Below are 26952 nucleotides of genomic sequence, written 5' to 3' on the forward strand. Positions count from 1 at the left end.
AAGCTGTATCAGTTCTCTGGGGTGTTAAACCGCCACATCAAAGCTGTATCAGTTCTCTGGGGTGTTAAACCGCCACATCAAAGCTGTATCAGTTCTCTGGGGTGTTAAACCGCCACATCAAAGCTGTATCAGTTCTCTGGGGTGTGAAACCTCCACATCAAAGCTGTATCAGTTCTCTGGGGTGTTAAACCGCCACATCAAAGCTGTATCAGTTATCTGGGGTGTTAAACCGCCACATCAAAGCTGTATCAGTTCTCTGGGGTGTTAAACCGCCACATCAAAGCTGTATCAGTTCTCTGGGGTGTTAAACCGCCACATCAAAGCTGTATCAGTTCTCTGGGGTGTTAAACCGCCACATCAAAGCTGTATCAGTTCTCTGGGGTGTTAAACCGCCACATCAAAGCTGTATCAGTTCTCTGGGGTGTTAAACCGCCACATCAAAGCTGTATCAGTTCTCTGGGGTGTTAAACCACCACATCAAAGCTGTATCAGTTCTCTGAGCTTTTGTTCAAAGCTGTATCAGTTCTTTGGGGTTTTGTTCAAAGCTGTATCAGTTCTATGGGGTGTTAAACCGCCACATCAAAGCTGTATCAGTTCTCTGGGGTGTGAAATCTCCACATCAAAGCTGTATCAGTTCTCTGAGGTGTTAAACCTCCACATCAAAGCTGTATCAGTTTTCTGGGTTGTTAAACCGCCACATCAAAGCTGTATCAGTTCTCTGGGGTGTGAAACCTCCACATCAAAGCTGTATCAGTTCTCTGGGGTGTGAAACCTCCACATCAAAGCTGTATCAGTTCTCTGGGGTGTTAAACCGCCACATCAAAGCTGTATCAGTTCTCTGGGGTGTGAAACCTCTACATCAAAGCTGTATCAGTTCTCTGGGGTGTTAAACCGCCACATCAAAGCTGTATCAGTTCTCTGGGGTGTGAAATCTCCACATCAAAGCTGTATCAGTTCTCTGGGGTGTTAAACCGCCACATCAAAGCTGTATCAGTTCTCTGGGGTGTTAAACCGCCACATCAAAGCTGTATCAGTTCTCTGGGGTGTTAAACCACCACATCAAAGCTGTATCAGTTCTCTGGGGTGTTAAACCACCACATCAAAGCTGTATCAGTTATCTGGGGTGTTAAACCGCCACATCAAAGCTGTATCAGTTCTTTGGGGTGTTAAACCACCACATCAAAGCTGTATCAGTTCTCTGGGGTGTTAAACCGCCACATCAAAGCTGTATCAGTTCTCTGGGGTGTTAAACCACCACATCAAAGCTGTATCAGTTCTCTGGGGTGTTAAACCGCCACATCAAAGCTGTATCAGTTATCTGGGGTGTTAAACCGCCACATCAAAGCTGTATCAGTTCTCTGGGGTGTTAAACCACCACATCAAAGCTGTATCAGTTCTCTGGGGTGTGAAACCTCCACATCAAAGCTGTATCAGTTCTCTGGGGTGTTAAACCTCCACATCAAAGCTGTATCAGTTCTCTGGGGTGTGAAACCTCCACATCAAAGCTGTATCAGTTCTCTGGGGTGTTAAACCTCCACATCAAAGCTGTATCAGTTCTCTGGGGTGTTAAACCGCCACATCAAAGCTGTATCAGTTCTCTGGGGTGTTAAACCTCCACATCAAAGCTGTATCAGTTCTCTGGGGTGTTAAACCTCCACATCAAAGCTGTATCAGTTCTCTGGGGTGTTAAACCGCCACATCAAAGCTGTATCAGTTCTCTGGGGTGTTAAACCGCCACATCAAAGCTGTATCAGTTCTCTGGGGTGTGAAACCTCCACATCAAAGCTGTATCAGTTCTCCGGGGTGTTAAACCGCCACATCAAAGCTGTATCAGTTCTCTGGGGTGTTAAACCGCCACATCAAAGCTGTATCAGTTCTCTGGGGGTGTTAAACCGCCACATCAAAGCTGTATCAGTTCTCTGGGGTGTTAAACCGCCACATCAAAGCTGTATCAGTTCTCTGGGGTGTGAAACCTCCTCATCAAAGCTGTATCAGTTCTCTGGGGTGTTAAACCACCACATCAAAGCTGTATCAGTTCTCTGGGGTGTTAAACCGCCACATCAAAGCTGTATCAGTTCTCTGGGGTGTTAAACCGCCACATCAAAGCTGTATCAGTTCTCCGGGGTGTTAAACCTCCACATCAAAGCTGTATCAGTTCTCTGGGGTGTTAAACCGCCACATCAAAGCTGTATCAGTTCTCTGGGGTGTTAAACCGCCACATCAAAGCTGTATCAGTTCTCTGGGGTGTTAAACCGCCACATCAAAGCTGTATCAGTTCTCTGGGGTGTTAAACCGCCACATCAAAGCTGTATCAGTTCTCTGGGGTGTTAAACCCACATCAAAGCTGTATCAGTTCTCTGGGGTGTTAAACCGCCACATCAAAGCTGTATCAGTTCTCTGGGGTGTTAAACCACCACATCAAAGCTGTATCAGTTCTCTGAGCTTTTGTTCAAAGCTGTATCAGTTCTTTGGGGTTTTGTTCAAAGCTGTATCAGTTCTATGGGGTGTTAAACCGCCACATCAAAGCTGTATCAGTTCTCTGGGGTGTGAAATCTCCACATCAAAGCTGTATCAGTTTTCTGGGTTGTTAAACCGCCACATCAAAGCTGTATCAGTTCTCTGGGGTGTGAAACCTCCACATCAAAGCTGTATCAGTTCTCTGGGGTGTGAAACCTCCACATCAAAGCTGTATCAGTTCTCTGGGGTGTTAAACCGCCACATCAAAGCTGTATCAGTTCTCTGGGGTGTGAAACCTCTACATCAAAGCTGTATCAGTTCTCTGGGGTGTTAAACCGCCACATCAAAGCTGTATCAGTTCTCTGGGGTGTTAAACCGCCACATCAAAGCTGTATCAGTTCTCTGGGGTGTGAAACCTCCACATCAAAGCTGTATCAGTTCTCTGGGGTGTTAAACCGCCACATCAAAGCTGTATCAGTTCTCTGGGGTGTTAAACCGCCACATCAAAGCTGTATCAGTTCTCTGGGGTGTTAAACCTCCACATCAAAGCTGTATCAGTTCTCTGGGGTGTTAAACCTCCACATCAAAGCTGTATCAGTTCTCTGGGGTGTTAAACCGCCACATCAAAGCTGTATCAGTTCTCTGGGGTGTTAAACCGCCACATCAAAGCTGTATCAGTTCTCTGGGGTGTGAAACCTCCACATCAAAGCTGTATCAGTTCTCCGGGGTGTTAAACCGCCACATCAAAGCTGTATCAGTTCTCTGGGGTGTTAAACCGCCACATCAAAGCTGTATCAGTTCTCTGGGGGTGTTAAACCGCCACATCAAAGCTGTATCAGTTCTCTGGGGTGTTAAACCGCCACATCAAAGCTGTATCAGTTCTCTGGGGTGTGAAACCTCCTCATCAAAGCTGTATCAGTTCTCTGGGGTGTTAAACCACCACATCAAAGCTGTATCAGTTCTCTGGGGTGTTAAACCGCCACATCAAAGCTGTATCAGTTCTCTGGGGTGTTAAACCGCCACATCAAAGCTGTATCAGTTCTCCGGGGTGTTAAACCTCCACATCAAAGCTGTATCAGTTCTCTGGGGTGTTAAACCGCCACATCAAAGCTGTATCAGTTCTCTGGGGTGTTAAACCTCCACATCAAAGCTGTATCAGTTCTCTGGGGTGTGAAACCTCCACATCAAAGCTGTATCAGTTCTCCGGGGTGTTAAACCTCCACATCAAAGCTGTATCAGTTCTCTGTGGTGTGAAACCTCCACATCAAAGCTGTATCAGTTCTCTGTGGTGTGAAACCTCCACATCAAAGCTGTATCAGTTCTCCGGGGTGTTAAACCGCCACATCAAAGCTGTATCAGTTCTCTGGGGTGTGAAACCTCCACATCAAAGCTGTATCAGTTCTCCGGGGTGTTAAACCGCCACATCAAAGCTGTATCAGTTCTCTGGGGTGTTACACCGCCACATCAAAGCTGTATCAGTTCTCTGGGGTGTTAAACCGCCACATCAAAGCTGTATCAGTTCTCTGGGGTGTTAAACCGCCACATCAAAGCTGTATCAGTTCTCTGGGGTGTGAAACCTCCACATCAAAGCTGTATCAGTTCTCTGGGGTGTTAAACCGCCACATCAAAGCTGTATCAGTTCTCTGGGGTGTTAAACCGCCACATCAAAGCTGTATCAGTTCTCTGGGGTGTTAAACCGCCACATCAAAGCTGTATCAGTTCTCTGGGGTGTTAAACCGCCACATCAAAGCTGTATCAGTTCTCTGGGGTGTTAAACCACCACATCAAAGCTGTATCAGTTCTCTGAGCTTTTGTTCAAAGCTGTATCAGTTCTATGGGGTTTTGTTCAAAGCTGTATCAGTTCTCTGGGGTTTTGTTCAAAGCTGTATCAGTTCTCTGGGGTTTTGTTCAAAGCTGTATCAGTTCTCTGGGGTTTTGTTCAAAGCTGTATCAGTTCTCTGGGGTTTTGTTCAAAGCTGTATCAGTTCTCTGGGGTTTTGTTCGAAGCTGTATCAGTTCTCTGGGGTTTTGTTCAAAGCTGTATCAGTTCTCTGGGGTTTTGTTCAAAGCTGTATCAGTTCTCTGGGGTTTTGTTCAAAGCTGTATCAGTTCTCTGGGGTTTTGTTCCGACTTCTCTTCACATTATGACAAACGTTCTGAACACCAGAAGCGTATTCAAGATTACTTCAAATATTGTCTGTTGGATCTGAGACACAAACCCCTCTGATTCAAACCATAAATTCAGAAAAGAACTTTTAATAAAAACGAATGTTTGATTTACTCCACTAAGAGCAGTCCCATTTTTAAAACAATTTTGTGGTGCATTAATCGTGAGTGTCACAGAGATGTGATTTATCTCTGCTGGGGAATCAGAGCCAGGTGTTTCATTTACTGACTGACAAACCCTCTGTTTACTCTGGCTGGACCCTCCTCTACTCTCCCCTCGTCCCTCTACTCTCCCCTCGTCCCTCTACTCTCCCCTCCTCCCTCTACCCTCCCCTCCTGTTTCCTCCATCCATACAGAGAGAGGGATATGTGGCCTGTTTCCTCCATCCATACAGAGAGAGGGATATGGGACCTGTTTCCTCCATCCGTACAGAGAGAGGGATATGGGACCTGTTTCCTCCATCCATACAGAGAGAGGGATATGTGGCCTGTTTCCTCCATCCATACAGAGAGTGGGATATGGGGCCTGTTTCCTCCATCCATACAGAGAGTGGGATATGGGGCCTGTTTCCTCCATCCATACAGAGAGAGGGATATGTGGCCTGTTTCCTCCATCCATACAGAGAGAGGGATATGGGGCCTGTTTCCTCCATCCATACAGAGAGAGGGATATGGGGCCTGTTTCCTCCATCCATACAGAGAGTGGGATATGGGGCCTGTTTCCTCCATCCATACAGAGAGAGGGATATGGGGCCTGTTTCCTCCATCCATACAGAGAGAGGGATATGTGGCCTGTTTCCTCCATACATACAGAGAGAGGGATATGGGGCCTGTTTCCTCCATACATACAGAGAGCTTGTTTCTCTCTCCTCAGGAATGTCCTACTGAGTTACGTTTCTAAACAATGACTGAGATGCTATTTACCTTAGCTACTGACCATTACAGTGTATCACATGACATACCCAATCAGAGCTGTTTAAGTGAAATGCTCAAGAGAGTCATTGTTTTTGTGGGAAGAAGCAAAGCACTCTTGAAACAAGTGTTTGTTTGTTTGTGTGTCTGTGTGTTTGTTTATAACTCTGTTTAAGGGAGAGCTGACAGTGTTGATCACTAAGCACATTGATCTGAAATATGGGATCAAACGGGAATTAAAGAGATTTATGAAGATGTTTTCTAGCTGGCAAAACAGCATTCTGTTTTAATAAGGCAACTTTCCAGAAGATTACTACATACATGTAAAAAGGGAGTTGTTGACTCTACTCTATGTTTAAACTGGAGTACTAGAGGACCAGTCCATGGTCTATCTGGTTAACCCTCTGTAACACAGCGTTCTGACAGGGTGTGTCACACCGTGTGTGGCCTGACCAGCCTCTCTCCTCTGAGATCCAAATGTAGCAGCGGAGCTAAACCTCAGTTCTTCACACACACACACACACACACCTCAGTTCTTCTCATTAATGTAAACACACACACACACCTCAGTTCTTCTCATTAATGTAAACACACACACACACCTCAGTTCTTCTCATTAATGTAAACACACACACACACAAACCTCAGTTCTTCTCAGTCATGTAAACACACACACACACACACACACAGACAGACAGACAGACAGACAGACAGACAGACAGACAGACAGACAGACAGACAGACACACACAGAGATAGACAGACAGACATACATACAGACAGGCAGACAGACACACAAACCTCAGTTCTTCTCAGTCATGTAAACAGAGGGGAACTGGGGAACTTGGTACAGGAATAGAGTGAGTAATGAGGCAAGTGAGCTGAAACATGAGTTTCTCTGTTTTATGAGGAGGAGTAGAAAGAAGACGAGAAAGAAAGAAAGAAAGAAAGAAAGAAAGAAAGAAAGAAAGAAAGAAAGAAAGAAAGAAAGAAAGAAAGAAAGAAAGAAAGAAAGAAAGAAAGAAAGAAAGAAAGAAAGAAAGAAAGAAAGAATAGAGAACAGTACAAGAGAAAGACCAATACATTCCAGAAGTCTTGTACTGGAATACTGACTTGACACTGAGACAAGCTTGTAGAAAACTCCTCCTGCGGCCTACAGACAAAGAGGGCTGTGGGGTGCTGTGGGTCCCAGAGAGCAGCAGAGGTAAATATCTAGAGGTGTTACTGATGGTCTGACTGGACTGGGCCTTAGAACAGGGCTGGTGTGGTGGAGGGATATATCAACACCATTCTCCCACACCTACTCTCCTCAACTACCTCAAACACTAGAGGATAAACATACGCTCATAAAGCTACGCTCATAAACTATTGACTGATTAAATAATGATGTTACAGTAGCCATGTTTAGAAGAACTTACATAGATCTTTAATAACAATATCAATTACTGGATTTCAAAAAGAGATCTGTATGACAGTCCTGTCCTCTCTGGGGTCGTTAGACCAGGTGAGAGTGGTTAACAGCTGAAAGGAACAATTCCAGTGCTGGTCTCCTAGTCTCTCCCCATATCCAGCCTGCTACTGGGTAAATACACTGCATATTACAGCTTCAATACTGCGGAATGCCAGGATATTAGCACGCAGACAGGGGAAGGTTTGGTTTGAAGAGTGTTTTTATCTGGAGTGGGAGATCCCCGTCCAAACCAACACCATCCACAATGAGGGATAGCTGGGCTGGAAGCTGGGTTAGGCCCGGTGGCCACAACTATCTGGGCCCAGTTTAACAACACTCAACTCAAAGTTCTCTCTCTCTCTCTCTCTCTCTCTCTCTCTCTCTCTCTCTCTCTCTCTCTCTCTCTCTCTCTCTCTCTCTCTCTCTCTCTCTCTCTCTCTCTCCCTCTCTCTCTCTCCCCTCTCTCTCTCTCTCTCTCTCTCTCTCTCTCTCTCTCTCTCTCTCTCTCTCTCTCTCTCTCTCTCTCTCTCTCTCTCTCTCTCTCTCTCTCTCTCCCCCTTCTCTCTCTCTCTCTCTCTCTCTCTCTCTCTCTCTCTCTCTCTCTCTCTCTCTCTCTCTCGTGTTTACTTCTCTCACCATTTAACCCTAACCCATGACACAGCAACAGTTACAGAAACATCAACAACGCGTGGGTTGCCAGGGAGACACAAAATAAAAACATGTTGATGCTTCCTGGGTGACTGGATGCTACCAGGATTCATTCAAAATAATGATTATGTAACTGTGTGTGTGTATCACCTGGGACACAGTGGGGTACACACATACACACACACACACACACGCAAGGGTGCACACATTCTGGAACTCTTAAGAGTCATCTGGTAACTTCAAAGTGTTTCAGAACCAGACGAAGTTACTAACTTTTTAGTGTCTTTAAAAGTCACCCAGTCAGTCAGTCACCCAGCCAGCCACCCAGCCAGTCAGTCAGTGAGCTCAAAGGGCTGTGCGTTTCATTTCTCAGGCCAGACCAACAAGTGGGGCCCATTAACTCTCTCTCTCTCTCCAGCCCCCCCCCCCCACCACCCACCAGAAAGACACCTTGGCTGAAGGCAGGCTGGACATGCCCATGTAGGGACAGGAAAATGATTTCAGCTGTGTAAATTGACAGCGGCCTTGTAGTGGGGGACGGGGCGGGAGGAGGGAGAGGGAGAGAGGCAGAGAGGTGAGGGAAAGGGAAAGGGAGGGCTGAGTGTGGTGTCATAACTCCTGCTCTGAGAGAGAGCCACCAGGGACCCACTCCGTTAGGAACTGATATTCCACCGTTATATGATCAAATGAAAGAAAGTGTTAAGTGTTTCCAACTGAATCATTGAACTCCTCTCAGCTTTAGATTCCTACAGGTTTATTTTCCCTCTGAGTTGATCTATTCTCTATGAACCAGAAATGTGTTTCTAGGACTGGTCCGGTTGAAGGGGAAGATCAAAAGGAGAGTTAGAAACAGAGAAACACATCACATTAGCAGAATGAAACCTAGATCCACTCAGTCAGGATGTTTATAAGTGTTCACTATTTGAGGTTTAGGTTGGAAGTTGAAATCTTAGAAGGCCTCCCAAATGGAGCCCTATGGACCCTGGTCAAAAGCAGTGCCATTTGGAACGTAGTCTCCAGTTCTGAGGGTGGTATAACCCCGTCCCCCAGCTTCCTGTACAGTGGAGTCATCCTGAAGCTATTATTTCATCTGGACACTTTAGACACTGCTTAAATCAGTCATTCCATTATGAGTTAGGAAGTGATTAGAGGAGGAGTAAACAGAGCGCTGTAAATGGCTACCAGCGATTATCTCAGACATGCCCAACATCGGCCTCAGGATGGATTCAATACAGGATGTAATATAACATTATTATTATTACAGATTCTTACAACATGAAATACATGCTAGTTACTGTATATTAGTATAACAGATTCTCTAAGAACTCTCTGTACCACTAGCTGAATATACAGTTACAGCCATAGACATAGGATATGTAGAATGGGCCTCCATATTCAAGTCAATATAATTGGTGGCAGTCAAATTGCCCAGGGTTAGAGGTTCCAATAACTTTTTACATATTCTATTTATATGGTTACGACTACCTGAATCACAGTGCTGAATGTAAAGTAACTTGGTTCTCTTGTTAGGAAGGGAAGCACTGAGGATAATGGCTGGGTTGGAGACAGAGGGAGTGATTCTGGGCTTCTGTGTGCTAGGCACCTGGCTGGGTCCTGGGTGGGTCCTGGCTGGGTCCTGGGTGGGTCCTGGCTGGGTCCTGGGTGGGTCCTGGCTGGGTCCTGGGTGGGCACTGGCTGGGTCCTGGGTGGGTCCTGGCTGGGTCCTGGGTGGGCACTGGCTGGGTCCTGGGTGGGCACTGGCTGGGTCCTGGGTGGGTACTGGCTGGGTCCTGGGTGGGTACTGGCTGGGTCCTGGGTGGGCACTGGCTGGGTCCTGGCTGGGTCCTGGGTGGAGCTGGCTGGAGCCAGCCTCTGTTTCCAGGGAGATGTGGGCCCCATCACCACAGACCACCATGGAACATTATCTACCCTGCTGCCATACAGGACCATTACTTCATATAGAGAACATGACTGGCCACTGTGGGCTGAGATTGACTTCATATAGATAACATTACTGGCCACTGTGGGCTGAGATTGACTTCATATAGAGAACATGACTGGCCACTGTGGGCTGAGATTGACTTCATATAGAGAACAGTACATACCCCCACTCCTGTTAGACCAGCACAGACCCCCACTCGCCTTAGACCAGCACAGACCCCCACTCCCGTAGACCAGCACAGAGCCCCACTCCCCGTAGACCAGCACAGAGCCCCACTCCCCTTAGACCAGGGGGGTCAAACTCATTCCATGGAGGGCCTAGTGTCTGCTGGTTTTTCTTTTTTCTTTTCAATTAAGACCTAGACAACCAGGTGAGGGGAGTTCCTTACTAATACCTAGACAACCAGGTGAGGGGAGTTCCTTACTAAGACCTAGACAACCAGGTGAGGGGAGTTCCTTACTAAGACCTAGACAACCAGGTGAGGGGAGTTCCTTACTAAGACCTAGACAACCAGGTGAGGGGAGTTCCTTACTAAGACCTAGACAACCAGGTGAGGGGAGTTCCTTACTAAGACCTAGACAACCAGGTGAGGGGAGTGCCTTACTAATTAGTGACCTTAATTCATCAATCAAGTACAAGGGAGTAGTGAAAACCCGCAGACACTCGGCCCTCCATAGAATGAGTTTGACAAGTGGTTTAGACAAACCTTGATTCCCCTCCTGTTCCCAGCAATCTCCTTCACTCTGAGTGTATCTGAGGCTAATACTAACTGAAGGCAACAATAGAGGTCTGGAGTGGTCAGAGTCTATATGAGGCTGATACTAACTGAAGGCAACAATAGAGGTCTGGAGTGGTCAGAGTCTATATGAGGCTGATACTAACTGAAGGCAACAATAGAGGTCTGGAGTGGTCAGAGTCTATATGAGGCTGATACTAACTGAAGGCAACAATAGAGGTCTGGAGTGGTCAGAGTCTATATGAGGCTGATACTAACTGAAGGCAACAATAGAGGTCTGGAGTGGTCAGAGTCTATATGAGGCTGATACTAACTGAAGGCAACAATAGAGGTCTGGAGTGGTCAGAGTCTATATGAGGCTGATACTAACTGAAGGCAACAATAGAGGTCTGGAGTGGTCAGAGTCTATATGAGGCTGATTCTAACTGAAGGCAACAATAGAGGTCTGGAGTGGTCAGAGTCTATATGAGGCTGATTCTAACTGAAGGCAACAATAGAGGTCTGGAGTGGTCAGAGTCTATATGAGGCTGATTCTAACTGAAGGCAACAATAGCTCTCTTCAGCTCTCTCCTCTTCCTCTCTCCTCTGTCAGCTCAGCTCTCTCCTCTTCCTCTCTCCTCTGTCAGCTCAGCTCTCACTAGCAGCTGTACAAAGCTTCACATTACCCTACAATTCTCTTTTATCTCCTTCATTACATGTGTGTGCCAGGCAGCCCCCCCCCCAGCTCTCCCTCTCTCTCTCCATTCCTCTCCTCCCTCCATCCCTCCCTCCCTCTGCCAATGGCCCATTGATGCGGTTTCCACACAGCCATGACACAAGCCAGATCACCACAGAACTGTTTTGTCAGAAAATGTGTTTTGTGCAGAATATTTCCCTCAGCTTCCCCTTCATTCACAGCTTTCCCCCACATGGCAGTGCAGTGGGTTAGGGATATGTCCCAAATGGCACCCTATTCCCTGTTCACTGTGAACCCTATGGGGCTCTGGTCAAAAGTAGTGCACTTTGTAGGGAATAGGGTGCCATTTGGGACTCATCTGAGTACTTGGGCTGATCTGGGGCCTGTTGTATTAACAGTCTAGTGTTACAGAGGGACCTACAATGTGTCACTCAGAAGAACGTTCCGTCATCGTTGCCACGGAAACCTGACAGACCACACTGTGGCGCTCTCACCGCGCCCCGATTCCCGGGGAACAGCCCCTCCCTCCCCCGACCCTCTCCCGTCTGACTCTGACCCCTCCTCAGCAGAAGAAAGAGGTGCTCCCTGGTCTCGTCTCACGGTGGCTTTACGGAGCGTGACTTGACGTATGAGACAGACTCATTTTGAGTGACAGCTGGCTGTGTGTGGTGTATATTGGATATGTCAGATGAGGAGAACAGAGAGGAGGAGAATAGAATCACTGGTAGATGTCTTTGTGCAGCACGGTTCTGGTCAGAGATGGAGAGGAGGAGAGTAAAAGCTGAAGAGGAGTGGAGAGAGGGAGGAGATGAGAGAGGGAGGAGAGGAGAGAGGGAGGAGAGGAGAGAGGGAGGAGGACTGTACATTTACATTACATTTACGTCATTTAGCAGACGCTCTTATCCAGAGCGACTTACAGTTAGTGAGTGCATACATTAGTAAAATAGACTCACTGGTAGATGTCTTTGCGCAGCACGGTTCTGGTCAGAGGGTTATCTGCCTGAGGGGCCATGCTGACAGATCCTATCTTCAGCACCAGAGTGTCCTCTCTCTCTCTCCTCAGGTGGGGCTCTGAGAGACACAACACATGATAGGTATCAGACAGAGACAGACAGAGACAGACAGACAGACAGACAGACAGAGACACAGACAGACAGACAGACAGACCATATGCATTAGACCAGCGTTTCCTAAACTCGGTCCTGGGCCCCTCTGGGTGCACATTTTGGTTTTTGCCCTAGCATTACACACCTGATTCAAATAATCAAAGCTTCATGATTAGTTGATCATTCCAATCAGCTGTGTAGTGCTAGTGAAAAAACCAAAACGTGTACCCAGGGGGGCCCAGGAACGAGGGGTCCCCAGGACAGAGTTTAGGAAACCCTGCTAGACAGAACAGAGACCACAGAGAGACTGGGACAACAATACTTATCCATTGGAACAAATCAAATCTCAATCAAACAGATTTGCAGGTGTTATGACAGGTGCAGTGTTTATGTTACTAGCTCCAACAGTAGAATGTCTCACAAATACAAGACAAATACACACATAATCAAAATAATCTACCCAGGAAATCAAGAGATAACAACCCAGGTAGATTTATTAGAGAGACAATATAAATACATTACAGTATATACAGTGCATTCAGAAAGTATTCAGACCCCTTGACTTTTTCAACATTTTGTCACTTTACAGCCTTGTTCTAAAATTGATTAAATTGTTTTTCCCCCCTCATCAATCTACACACAATACCCCTTAATGACAAAGCAAAAATAAAGAACAGAAATATCACATTTACATAAGTATTCAGACCCTTTACTCAGTACTTTGTTGAAGCACCTTTGGCAGCGATTACAGCCTCGAGCCTTCTTGATTAATGTCCTTGAGTGGCTCGTACTTGAACCCGATCAAACATTTCTGGAGATACCTGAAAATAGCTGTGCAGCGACGCTCCCCAACCACCCTGACAGAGCTTGAGAGGATCTGCAGAGAAGAATGGGAGTAACTCCCCAAATACAGGTGTGCCAAGCTTGTAGCGTCATAATGTATTTGGGGTGTTTCTCCCATTCTTAGACAGAAGCCACTCCTGCGTTGCCTTGGCTGTGTGCTTAGGGTCATTGTCCGGTTGGAAGGTGAACCTTCGCCCCCAGTCTGAGGTCCTGAGTGCTCTGGAGCAGGTTTTCATCAAGGATCTCTCTGTACTTTGCTCCGTTCATCTTTCCCTCGATCCTGACTAGTCTCCCAGTCCCTGCCGCTGAAAAACATCCCCACAGCATGATGCTGCCACCTCCATGATTCACTGTAGGGATGGTGCCATTTTTCGTCCAGACGTGACGCTTGGCATTCAGGCCAAAGAGTTCAATCTTGGTTTCATCAGACCAGAAAATCTTGTTTCTCATGGTCTGAGAGTCTTTAGGTGCCCTTTGGCAAACTCCAAGCGGGCTGTCATGTGCCTTTTACTGAGGAGTGGCTTCTGTCTGGCCACTCTACCATAAAGGCCTGATTGGTTGAGTGCTGCAGAGATGGTTGTCCTTCTGGAAGGTTCTCCCATCTCCACAGAGGAACTCTGGAGCTCTGTCAGTGACCATCGGGCTCTTGGTCACCTTTCTGACCAAGGCCCTTATCCCCCCAAGGCCCTTATCCCCCGGGCGGCCAGCTATAGGAAGATTCTTGGTGGTTCCAAACTTCTTCCATTTTAGAATGATGGAGGTCACTGTGTTGTTGTCATTATGGGGTATTGTGTGTAGATTGATGAGTGAAAAAAAATAAGGCTGTAACATAACAAAATATGGAAAAAGTCAAGGGGTCTGAATACTTTCCGAATGCACAGTATATAGAGAATACATCTATATAGAGAATACAGCTATATAGAGAATACAGCTATATAGAGAATACATCTATATAGAGAATACATCTATATAGAGAATACAGCTATATAGAGAATACAGCTATATAGAGAATAGAGCTATATAGAGAACACAGCTATATAGATAATACAGCTATATAGAGAATACAGCTATATAGAGAATACAGCTATATAGATAATACAGCTATATAGAGAATACAGCTATATAGAGAATACAGCTATATAGAGAATACAGCTATATAGAGAACACAGCTATATAGAGAATACATCTATATAGAGAATACAGCTATATAGAGAATACAGCTATATAGATAATACAGCTATATAGAGAATACAGCTATATAGAGAATACAGCTATATAGAGAACACAGCTATATAGATAATACAGCTATATAGATAATACAGCTATATAGAGAATACAGCTATATAGAGAATACAGCTATATAGAGAACACAGCTATATAGAGAACACAGCTATATGGAGAATACAGCTATGTGGAGAACACAGCTATATAGATAATACAGCTATATAGAGAATACAGCTATATAGAAAATACAGCTATATAGAGAACACAGCTATATAGATAATACAGCTATATAGATAATACAGCTATATAGAGAATACAGCTATATAGAGAATACAGATATATAGAGAATACAGCTATATGGAGAATACAGCTATGTGGAGAACACAGCTATATAGATAATACAGCTATATAGAGAACAAAGCTATATAGAGAATACAGCTATATAGAGAATACAGCTATATAGAGAATACAGCTATATAGAGAATACAGCTATATAGAGAATAGAGCTATATAGAGAATAGAGCTATATAGAGAACACAGCTATATAGATAATACAGCTATATAGAGAATACAGCTATATAGATAATACAGCTATATAGATAATACAGCTATATAGAGAATATAGCTATATAGAGAATACAGCTATATAGAGAACACAGCTATATAGAGAATACATCTATATAGAGAATACAGCTATATAGATAATACAGCTATATAGATAATACAGCTATATAGAGAATACAGCTATATAGAGAATACAGCTATATAGAGAACACAGCTATATAGATAATACAGCTATATAGAGAATACAGCTATATAGAGAATACAGCTATATAGAGAATACAGCTATATAGAGAATACAGCTGTATAGAGAACACAGCTATATGGAGAATACAGCTATGTGGAGAACACAGCTATATAGATAATACAGCTATATAGAGAATACAGCTATATAGAGAATACAGCTATATAGAGAACACAGCTATATAGATAATACAGCTATATAGAGAATACAGCTATATAGATAATACAGCTATATAGAGAATACAGCTATATGGAGAATACAGCTATGTGGAGAACACAGCTATATAGATAATACAGCTATATAGAGAATACAGCTATATAGAGAATACAGCTATATAGAGAATACAGCTATATAGAGAACACAGCTATATGGAGAATACAGCTATGTGGAGAACACAGCTATATAGATAATACAGCTATATAGAGAACACAGCTATATAGAGAATACAGCTATATAGAGAATACAGCTGTATAGAGAATACAGCTATGTGGAGAACACAGCTATATAGAGAATACAGCTATATAGAGAATACAGCTATACATAGAATACAGCTATATAGAGAATACAGCTATATAGAGAACACAGCTATATAGAGAATACAACTATGTGGTGAATACAGCTATATAGATAATACAGCTATATAGAGAATACAGCTATATAGATAATACAGCTATATAGATAATACAGCTATATAGATAATACAGCTATATAGAGAATACAGCTATATAGAGAACACAGCTATATAGATAATACAGCTATATAGAGAATACAGCTATATAGATAATACAGCTATATAGATAATACAGCTATATAGATAATACAGCTATATAGAGAATACAGCTATATAGAGAATACAGCTATATAGAGAATACAGCTATATAGATAATACAGCTATATAGATAATACAGCTATATAGAGAATACAGCTATATAGATAATACAGCTATATAGATAATACAGCTATATAGATAATACAGCTATATAGAGAATACAACTATGTGGTGAATACAGCTATATAGAGAATACAACTATGTGGTGAATACAGCTATATGGAGAATACAGCTATGTGGAGAACACAGCTATATAGATAATACAGCTATATAGAGAATACAGCTATATAGAGAATACAGCTATATAGAGAATACAGCTATATAGAGAACACAGCTATATGGAGAATACAGCTATGTGGAGAACACAGCTATATAGATAATACAGCTATATAGAGAACACAGCTATATAGAGAATACAGCTATATAGAGAATACAGCTGTATAGAGAATACAGCTATGTGGAGAACACAGCTATATAGAGAATACAGCTATATAGAGAATACAGCTATACATAGAATACAGCTATATAGAGAATACAGCTATATAGAGAACACAGCTATATAGAGAATACAACTATGTGGTGAATACAGCTATATAGATAATACAGCTATATAGAGAATACAGCTATATAGATAATACAGCTATATAGATAATACAGCTATATAGATAATACAGCTATATAGAGAATACAGCTATATAGAGAACACAGCTATATAGATAATACAGCTATATAGAGAATACAGCTATATAGAGAATACAGCTATATAGATAATACAGCTATATAGATAATACAGCTATATAGAGAATACAGCTATATAGAGAATACAGCTATATAGAGAATACAGCTATATAGATAATACAGCTATATAGATAATACAGCTATATAGAGAATACAGCTATATAGATAATACAGCTATATAGATAATACAGCTATATAGATAATACAGCTATATAGAGAATACAACTATGTGGTGAATACAGCTATATAGAGAATACAACTATGTGGTGAATACAGCTATATAGATAATACAGCTATATAGAGAATACAGCTATATAGATAATACAGCTATATAGATAATACAGCTATATAGATAATACAGCTATATAGAGAATACAGCTATATAGAGAACACAGCTATATAGATAATACAGCTATATAGAGAATACAGCTATATAGAGAATACAGCTATATAGATAATACAGCTATATAGATAATACAGCTATATAGATAATACAGCTATATAGATAATACAGCTATATAGATAATACAGCTATATAGATAATACAGCTATATAGAGAATACAGCTATATAGAGAACACAGCTATATAGAGAATACAGCTATATGGAGAATACAGCTATATAGATAATACAGCTATATAGATAATACAGCTATATAGAGAATACAGCTATGTGGTGAATATAGCTATGTAGAAATGCAGCTACAGTGTCTTGCTAAAGTAGTCATCCCCCTTGGCATTTTTCCTATTTTGTTGCATTACAACCTGTAATTTAAATGGATTGCACACAGGTGGACTTTATTTAACTAATTATGTGACTTCTGAAGGTAATTGGTTGCACCAGATCTTATTTAGGGGCTTCATAGCAAAGGGGGTGAATACATATGCACGCACCACTTTTCCGTTATTGATTTTTTTGAAACAAGTTATTTTTTTAATTTCACTTCACCAATTTGGACTATTTTGTGTATGTCAATTATATGAAATCCAAATAAAAATCAATTTAAATTACAGGTTGTAATACAACAAAATAGGAAAAACGCCAAGGGGATGAATACTTTTGCAAGGCACTGTATATAGATAGATCCTATGAGACCAAGCAGCAAACTTGCTTTAAAACTGCAACATTTTCTTTACGCCCAATGGCAAAATGTGTAGAATTGTGGGACATTAACTCTAAAAAATATTATCTCTGCCGTCAAGGAGGAGGCCACTTAAATGTTTTGCCAGCGAGCTGGGGGTGGGCCAACACATTGTTGCTTAGGGCCACCAAAAGGCTAGGGTTGGCCCCGGCTACCGTCCTGTAGGTTTTCACTCCAACCCTAGTCTAGTGCACCTGATTCTAATAACTAGCTGGTTGAGAAGCTGAATCAAGTTAGTTACAACTGGGGCTGGAATGAAAACCTACAGGAGGGTATCTCTCCAGGAACAGGGTTGGAGTTAAAACCTCCAGGATGGTATCTCTCCAGGAACAGGGTTAGAGTTAAAACCTACAGGAGGGTATCTCTCCAGGAACAGGGTTGGAGTTAAAACCTACAGGAGGGTATCTCTCCAGGAACAGGGTTGGAGTTAAAACCTACAGGAGGGTATCTCTCCAGGAACAGGGTTGGAGTAAAAACCTCCAGGAGGGTTTCTCTCCAGGAACAGGGTTGGAGATAAAACCTCCAGGAGTGTATCTCTCCAGGAAAAGGGTTGGAGTTAAAACCTCCAGGAGGGTATCTCTCCAGGAACAGGGTTAGAGAACCCTGATCTGTCTTCTGTACCTAGTAATGTCAAGGGCCTCTGGCTCACTCAACATCAGAGGATGTGGCTGGAAATAAATCCATGAACATTACCTTTAGAGGTCAGTCCGTGGCTCCCCTCCAGTCTCACCTGTGTGTTTGTCCTGTCTGTCCTGTTTCTCCTGGTTCCCGGGACAAAACACCCTGATCACTGATGTGTTGATATATAGCAGCGGCAGGCTGCGTGACGTCAGCGTATGACTTCTCATCGGCTGGCCGGCAGATTTGCCGCGGTCCCGGTATCGTCGTGGCAGCGCGGCGTGGAACACCCCGACTACGGTGGCCAGCAGGGGGCAGGAGAGGACCAGGTCAAAGGGCTGGGCGGTCAGCAGGATCTCTCTCAGGTACTGGGGGGACCCGTCAGCCTGGCCCTCCGTCAGCCGCTGGGCCCCGCGAGGCCCTGACCGTTCCAGCCGCGTGGTCAGCTTGTGGCGGACGTTCCTGGTGACCGCCTGGGGGAAGTTCATAATAATAATATGTATAAATAAATTATATTATTACTACTACTACTACTACTACTACTACTACTACTACTAATAATAATAATAATAATAATTAATACATAATAATAGTATTAATAACAATAATAATAATTCTAACCTGGGTGTATGTGATGGACAAGAACCCGTGCTGCTGGTGGGAGGACACCTCCAAGACCTTGGCTGCTGTCTGATTGGTGGAGATCAAGATAGCATGACTGAGACAACAGATTCACACCGGAACACTCCATAAACACTAAAGCTAGTTGGCTTCACTGACCCAGATTAAACCTACTCCTGGACTGAAACGGAGAATCTCCAGTGAAAGAAGAGAGCTTTTGGTAACACTTCCTATGGATAGCCTCCTCATAATGCATCACTACCACATTCATAAAGCCCACAGGATTCTGGTCAAAAGTAGTGCGCTACATAGGGGGTAGGGTGCCTTGTCGGACACTTCCCTGGACTAAACACTGGCTGTGGAGAATCTCCATTGATTGTGTTTTTTTCAGTCTCCAAGAGGAGGTTTAATGTGTCTATGTGAAGCCAGCCCTGTACTGTGTGTGACTGTCTATGAGCCTGATGGAGTTAGCCAAGCTGAAGCTACAAAGACATCAATCTATCTGTCTATCCCTAAATTACACTAGTATTACTCCGTAGAGGATACCAAGTGCCTTCAGGAGGGCTGTGCTTCTAACAATAAGGAAGTAAATGGATGTACAGTCTGTACCTAGTAGAACTACAACTATGGTATCCTCTAAGGCTTGGTTAGAGCATATCTCTTTGTAGCTAGCAGAACTACAACTATGGTATCTTATAAGGCTTGGTTAGAGCATTACTCTGATTTACCAGCAACAACTATCTACTGCAACAATCTAATGGCTGATTTGCACAAATTCATTACGGCAAAAGATTTATTCCAATTACAATAAAGTTAAGAAAAGAATGTGAAATGCGAGGCGCATGATGATTAGGAGATAAGAAGCTATTCCAGGAAAGAGCAGACTGCTTTACACATCAATCACAACACTAGAGTTTGGCTGAGCTTTCGTTAACCTTGGATTATTAGATTATTATCACTGGATGGATGGAGAACAGTTTAATACTGGCCATTGTACTATCATATGAACAACAGGTGAATTAAACATCTATGAGAGAGATTGACCTCTAACCCTCTGGACCAGCATGCAACTTCAGTTAATATTACCTGTACAGGTGGTCCAATCACCTCCAAGTCAATCTTATTACTACCTGTACGGGTAGTTCTTCGATCACCTCCAAGCCAATGTGAGGTCCATTTAGTCAATTTTAAAGCGATTCCTGTAGTGACTATGCATGGGTGAAAAGGAAACTCAAACAGAGTTCAGTTCAGTCTTTATGGCATGTGAAGTCCCATATCAAATCTTATGCCACTGTAGTGCACTATTTGAAGCATGATGGGAGTTAACGGGATAGTTCTGCTTACAGGGTAAGGAAACCAATATGGGATTTTGTAATCTCTTTAAACCACTATGACCAAGGTTGATGAGAGCTCAGGTCTGACAGCTAAAGAAGAAGCTGTCTGTATTCTTACAGGCGGAACGAAGCCAGAGAAGTGGCTGAAGGAGTCCTGTTTGCTGACGGGTCGAACCAGCACTGTACGTCTGTTCAGCTTATCAGTGCAAGACAGGACCACCCCTCCACAGCGGCCTACAGCAAGACCAGACCCCTCCTCTGGACTGGAGGGAGGGGGAGCAGGGGGGAGCAAAAATCAGAAAGGGTGAGATAGGGGAGGGGGAGAGAGAGGGGGGAGAGATGGAGAGAGGGGAGAAACGAGAGAGAGAGGGGGAGAGATGGAGAGAGGGGGGAAACGAGAGAGAAAGGAGGAGAGAGGAGAGAGAGAGAGAGGACGGGACAGAGAGAGAGAGAGAGAGAGAGAGAGAGAGAGAGAGAGAGAGAGAGAGAGAGAGAGGGGGACAGAGAGAAGAGAGAGAGGGAGGGAGGGGATGGAACAGAGAGATAGATAGAGGGAGGGAGGAGATGGGACAGAGAGATAGATAGAGGGAGGGAGGGGATGGAACAGAGAGATAGATAGAGGGAGGGAGGAGATGGGACAGAGAGATAGATAGAGGGAGGGAGGGGATGGAACAGAGAGATAGATAGAGGGAGGGAGGAGATGGGACAGAGAGATAGAGGGAGGGAGGGAGGAGATGGGACAGAGAGATAGAGGGAGGGAGGAGATGGGACAGAGAGATAGAGGGAGGGAGGAGATGGGACAGAGAGATAGATAGAGGGAGGGATGAGATGGGACAGAGAGATAGATAGAGGGAGGGATGAGATGGGACAGAGAGATAGATAGAGGGAGGGAGGGAGGGAGGAGATGGGACAGAGAGATAGATAGAGGGAGGGATGAGATGGGACAGAGAGATAGATAGAGGGAGGGAGGAGATGGGACAGAGAGATAGATAGAGGGAGAGAGGGGATGGGACAGAGAGATAGAGGGAGGGAGAGAGGAGATGGGACAGAGAGATAGATAGAGGGAGGGAGGAGATGGGACAAATGCAAATAAATAAAGAGCATTGAGATTAGATTGAAAAGAGATCTGATGATTTTTGCAAAACAAAATAAGAGAAGAACCAAACAAATCAAAGAGTTTCATCTCCTTTAGCTTGAAGCAGCTGGATCATTGAGGGATGGTCTTATGCTGTGAACTATGCCGGGCGGCTACCACACTTCCTGCCAGGCCGGCGAGCAGGTAACAGAACACTGTTACACTTATAAAGGGTGCAACGTTACAGAACATTCAGATAGAAATGTGCATAGTACAACAGATATGCTATGTCTGTTATGTCAAATAAGGGATCATCATTGTGTGAACTTTAATCATTACATTTCTATCTGCAATGTTTGGAACATGTCACCTTCCTGAACACAGCCCAGGTGTTGATGTGTATATTTAGCCAGAGACCTGGGCAGCAGGTGACAGCACAAGGCCATCTCCAGACCACTGTGACATCATCACCCCGGGACAGGAGGACTGGGGCCGTGTCACAGAAACACAGTCTCACCTGATTCCATTAGATTACTATAGCAGATCCGAGCAACTGGAGGACGGGGGGACCCACAACACCGACTTCTTACTGTCATTATATCTCTTCAAAATGACAACTGAAAACCTTATTCTTGACCTTCAAGGCCCTTGTCGCATCTGTCAAATAGGTTCCATTACACATGATGTTGTTTAAACCCTGGTCTATGTCTGTGTGTCTCTGTGTCCCCCCGTCTCTCCAGTGGTCAGAGTAGAGATGTCATAGGCCTAGCTAGGCTAAGAGATAGCAGATATATCTGGGCTGGCGGTCAGTGGGAGCAGAGCACAGCGCCAGGCTGCTCTAGACGAAGGCCTCACCACAGCTGTGTCCTTGCACTGTAGAATGACTCCTTCATAATGGCCACAGTGCCAGCCCTCACCAGGCCTGGAACACATAGCGTCATACTGTAGCTAATACAACTTAACTGAGCCTTGCAACCAGGAACTATGGAGAGGATCTGATCATAGCAGCTGATGTTTTAATCAATCATCGAAATAATGAAGTTGTATTTCACTGTAAGTGTTATCATATTGATGAATATACTGTTTAGGTTCTGTCTGAGTATGTTGTAATTGTGTAACAGAAACATGACTGTTGGATGCTCCATACTTACCCTTACCCCTAGCTTTAAACACTGACAATGACAGTGACAAATCATAAGGCATTGATCCATTCAGATGCAGTATCAGAAACCAAGAGGACAAGATCAGATCAGTATAATAGCTGTACATTATGATACTGTACATTACATTAGCTTCTATGGGACAACCTGTGGATTAGAAACCATATGAACTGAAGATGACACCATGAAGACACCCAGTTTCACCCCACCTCCATCTCACCCCATGACATCATAACCTCAACTCCCATGTAACCTCTCCTCTCCTCTCCTCTCCTCTCCTCTCCTCTCCTCTCCTCTCCTCTCCTCTCCTCTCTCTTCTCCTCCCTTCTCTCCTCTCCTCCCCTCTCTCCTCTCCTCTCCTTCCCTCTCTCCTCTCCTTCCCTCTCTCCTCCCCTCTCCTCTCTCCTCCCCATCCCTCCACTCCTTTCCCCTCCTCTCTCCTCTCCTCCCCTCTCTCCTCCCCATCCCTCCTCTCCTTTCCCCTCCTCTCTCCTCCCCTCTCTCCTCTCCTCCCCTCTCTGCTCTCCTCTCTCCTCCCCTCTCTCATCTCTCTTTCTCCCATGTGTTTCAGTACGGCGTAGAATAGATCAATTAATAACTGTCACTGGAGAGAACCCAGTACGTGTTGGGAGGGAGGAGGAGGAGGAGGAGACGGCTATAGGAGGGCTAAACATGCACAGCACATTTATGGCACAGCTTCTTCACACAATGCCAATGTTTCAACATCTGCATAATTATTTTGGACTGCCTTTCAATGGAAGAGAGCTTCTCCTCACGCTCAGCCCCAACCCCTCTCCCCCCAATCCCAGCCCCCTCTCTCATAGCTCCACCCCCATCCCCTCTCTTCTGTCTCCAGCTCCATCCCAGCGCAGTGTGTCCTCTGGCTCCCTCCCCCTTGTTGGAGGTGAGGAGTTCAATCAGCAGGGGTCTCTTCTATTCATCTCTCTAGTCTCTATGGAAACCCATCCTGGGCTCTGATACATGAGGACCTCCCATCCCTCCATCTCTCCCTCATCCCTCCTTCCCATCCCTTGTTCTCTTGCTGAGCAGCTGGAAGCCATCAGGTCCAATCGACCCTCCTCTTCTCACCACTCCTCTTCTACTCCCCCTCAGAACAATGAAGTCAATATAATGATTTATTTATCCCCTGTTTTTCTGCTATTATTAAATGTTCTGTTGTGCTGTGAGAAGCTGAGAGAAACACCACCACTGATATAAACCCATGGAGTGAGCTAGCCTGTCTGTCAGACATCAACACCCAGCAGGATCCAGGAGGACTAGGAGACATCTGGATGAAGATGTTTTATTTCCTCTCTCTCTCTCTCTCTCTGTGTATTGTACCTGGTCTTGTACTGGTCGATGTTGAAGCCGCCCACTTTACATTTGATCTTGGTGTAAACATCCTGGACATCCACTGATGCACTGAGATCCTCAGCCTCACTGATCACACAGATCTCTGGAGAGAGATAGGAAGAGAGGGAGAGAGAGAGGGGGAGAGGAAGGGAGGGAGAGAGGGAGAGAAGGAGGGGGAGAGGAAGGGAGGAGAAAGAGAGCGAGAGAGAGAGAGAGAGAGAGAGAGAGAGAGAGAGAGAGAGAGAGAGGGGAGGGAGGGAGGGAGGACGTTAGTGGGATGCAGATCATGTGAGTGGGTGTGTGTGTTACCTGGCATGCTTATGGCAATGTGTGTATTTCAGTGTGTTTGTGATGTCTGGATTTCTCTGGGCGGCCCTAACCCTATCCAGACCCGGGTCAGATAGCTAGCTCCATAGACACACTCATGGCCCTGGTCAAACACACACACACATGTGTTAATGAAGAGTCTGAATCACTGGTCAAACACACACACACACACACGTGTTAATGAAGAGTCTGAATCACTGGTCAAACAAACACACACATGTTAATGAAGAGTCTGACTCACTGGTCAAACAAACACACACATGTTAATGAATAGTCTGACTCACTGGTCAAACACACACACACATGTTAATGAAGAGTCTGAATCACTGGTCAAACAAACACACACATGTTAATGAAGAGTCTGACTCACTGGTCAAACACACATACACGTGTTAATGAAGAGTCTGACTCACTGGTCAAACACACACACACATGTTAATGAAGAGTCTGAATCACTGGTCAAACAACACGTGTTAATGAATACAGGAATCCAGGACAACGTCAACCAGAGCTGGCGCTGAGCCACCACCGTCACCCCATACTTTCCCCCAGGGACGGTATGGAGCCAAGTAACTCACCAGCTTTCCATCCATTGGCGTTGTGCAAATGAGCCCCGCCTCCTCCATACCCTCTACATTCATGAACTCGCCATAACCTGGTAGCACCAGCCTGGCTGAATGAGGGGAATCCCAGGTCGCCTTTAGCTCATCCGCGAAACCTTTAAACAGGGGTAAGCGACCCTTCACCACTGCAGGTAAATACTTGACCCTAAACCTGGGGAGAAGACGGCCAATCCACCCACAGGTGATCTGCCTCCTTACGACACAGCTCCATCAAAGGTGCATTAACCAACACTGGTTCACTCTCCCCAGGTCAATCCAAAGCCGTGGCTTTAGGCTGCTCCGGCCTGATGTCATCCGATTCACACTCTGAAAATCCTCCAGAGCCCAACCATGGATAGTATATCATCCCCAGAATCCGGACTCTGAACACTGCCAGAGAAACCTGAGTGAGCCTCACTCGGCTGGGATGACACCCCTATCAACTCCAATCACTGCTGCTGCTCTCTCCTCGCCTCAGACAACCCCATTCCCGAGGCTGCTTCACCGGAAGAATCTTCGCCAGCAGCCCCAATCTTTCTCACAAAGTCAGTCCGACGCCCAATGGAAGTAAACCCAGTCGGAGACAATGGTCACACGAACTGTACCGAGCCAAAGCCTCCTGAGCGTGTTTCCACCCCAGGCAAACAGGACAGCACTCATGAGTATCTTTAATTTTCATTGTGAAACCACACGCCCTAGGGCACGGTCTGAGGTTCAAACTAGGCTGGTTAGCCTTTCTGAACTTACTCTTACCACTGGCCATCTTACTCAAGCAAGAAAGCACCGGCTACACAAGCAGAGCAGAATGTAGTGGGTTTTTAGCAAACACAAAAACCTCTACCAAGACCCAAACCTCGCAACATCTGGGGTAACGAGTACTCTCCCCACACTAACAGACACCCAAGTCGGAGCCAAAACTCGTAGTCTTTCGTGTCCTTGAAAATGTTGTAAATTGCGTGACACATTCTTCCTTCAGGAGAGCTGAAGAGCGAAGAATTTAGTAAATTAATGTGAGCCAGGAAGGCCGGGCTTCCGAGGGCAGGCTTGGCATCCATTGGACCATTGGGCATGATTTCAGTTTTCTTAAGATGAACATGATTGGTCATTGACTCCCCATAGTACGTTATACCAAGTGCCTGACTGAAAGGGAACCATTACATCACGTATGATGCACAGCAGCATTAGCTGTCTGCAGAAATGTATATAATATTGCACATTTAATATCTGTGCAGTCCTCCTCCAACAATACAGTGATATTACGTGGTGATTAGCTAATGCTGTGGACGCGTGTTGGATTCTACCTCACATGGCTGATATTAAGGCCTTATCCACTGTTATGCCTCGTGTGTGTGTGTGTGTGTGTGTGTGTGTGTGTGTGTATTAAGTCCTGATCCAGCGTAATGCCTCTTTAGGATGTTTTTAAGTCGAACCATCTCTGTGAGGTCCTCCCAGCGTTCCACCACAGAGCTCTTTAAGCCCAGCTATCTGGATGGCAGATGCTTCATATTACAGACACCAATTAAAGGTAGATCTAACTTTTCATCACCACACTAAATCTACACAGAGAGAGAGGAGGGCACTCCTACAGAACCATCCCCTTACACTCTCTCTCTCTCTCTCTCTCTCTCTCTCTCTCTCTCGCTCTCTCTCTCTCTCTCGCTCTCTCTCGCTCTCTCTCTCTCTCTCTCTCGCTCCCTCCCTCCCTCCCTCCCTCCCTCCCTCCCTCCCTCCCTCCCTCCATCCCTCTCTCTCTCTCTCTCCCTCTCTCCCTCTCTCCGCCTCCCTCCCTCTCTCTCTCCCCCTCTCCCTCCCTCTCTCCCTCCCTCACTCCGTCTCCCTCTCTCCCACCCTCCCACCCACCCTCCCACCCTCCCTCTTTCTCAGGCACAGAGAGAGGTCCATTGAGAAAACAACATATGGATGATGTATCCATTCTTCCGTTAGATCTGGGCTCCAAGGTGGGCTCGCCAGACACTTCATTCCTCAGGAGTGACAAAATCGAATGAACAAGATTACTGGAAGACTAAATGACTCCTGGGTGGGGGCAGGTCTGAGTGAGGCAAAGCTACCATTTAACAAATCTAACTTTTAATGGATATCATAAGAGAATCCTTGGGAATCGGCGTGAACAAATAAACCCAGGAAATAGTGTTTACTTTAGTTTCAGTATTGATGTACTGACGTGTTTGAG

General features: G+C 44.9%; 1 protein-coding gene across 1 annotated transcript in view; it reads right to left on the reverse strand.

The window, feature by feature from the left end:
- LOC121585310 (vacuolar protein sorting-associated protein 13B-like) overlaps window positions 1-26952 on the reverse strand; it is a 719687-nt gene that overhangs the window by 279634 nt on the left and 413101 nt on the right. The window contains exons 27-31 of the mRNA XM_045226113.1: window positions 23821-23935; window positions 20363-20507; window positions 18911-18979; window positions 18402-18762; window positions 11940-12057 (exon numbers count right to left, since the gene is read on the reverse strand). Of these exons, the coding sequence (XP_045082048.1) occupies window positions 11940-12057; window positions 18402-18762; window positions 18911-18979; window positions 20363-20507; window positions 23821-23935 (808 nt within the window). The remainder of the gene's footprint in view (window positions 1-11939; window positions 12058-18401; window positions 18763-18910; window positions 18980-20362; window positions 20508-23820; window positions 23936-26952) is intronic.

Source organism: Coregonus clupeaformis, chromosome 17, assembly GCF_020615455.1.
Source record: "Coregonus clupeaformis isolate EN_2021a chromosome 17, ASM2061545v1, whole genome shotgun sequence".
Lineage (NCBI taxonomy): Eukaryota > Metazoa > Chordata > Actinopteri > Salmoniformes > Salmonidae > Coregonus > Coregonus clupeaformis.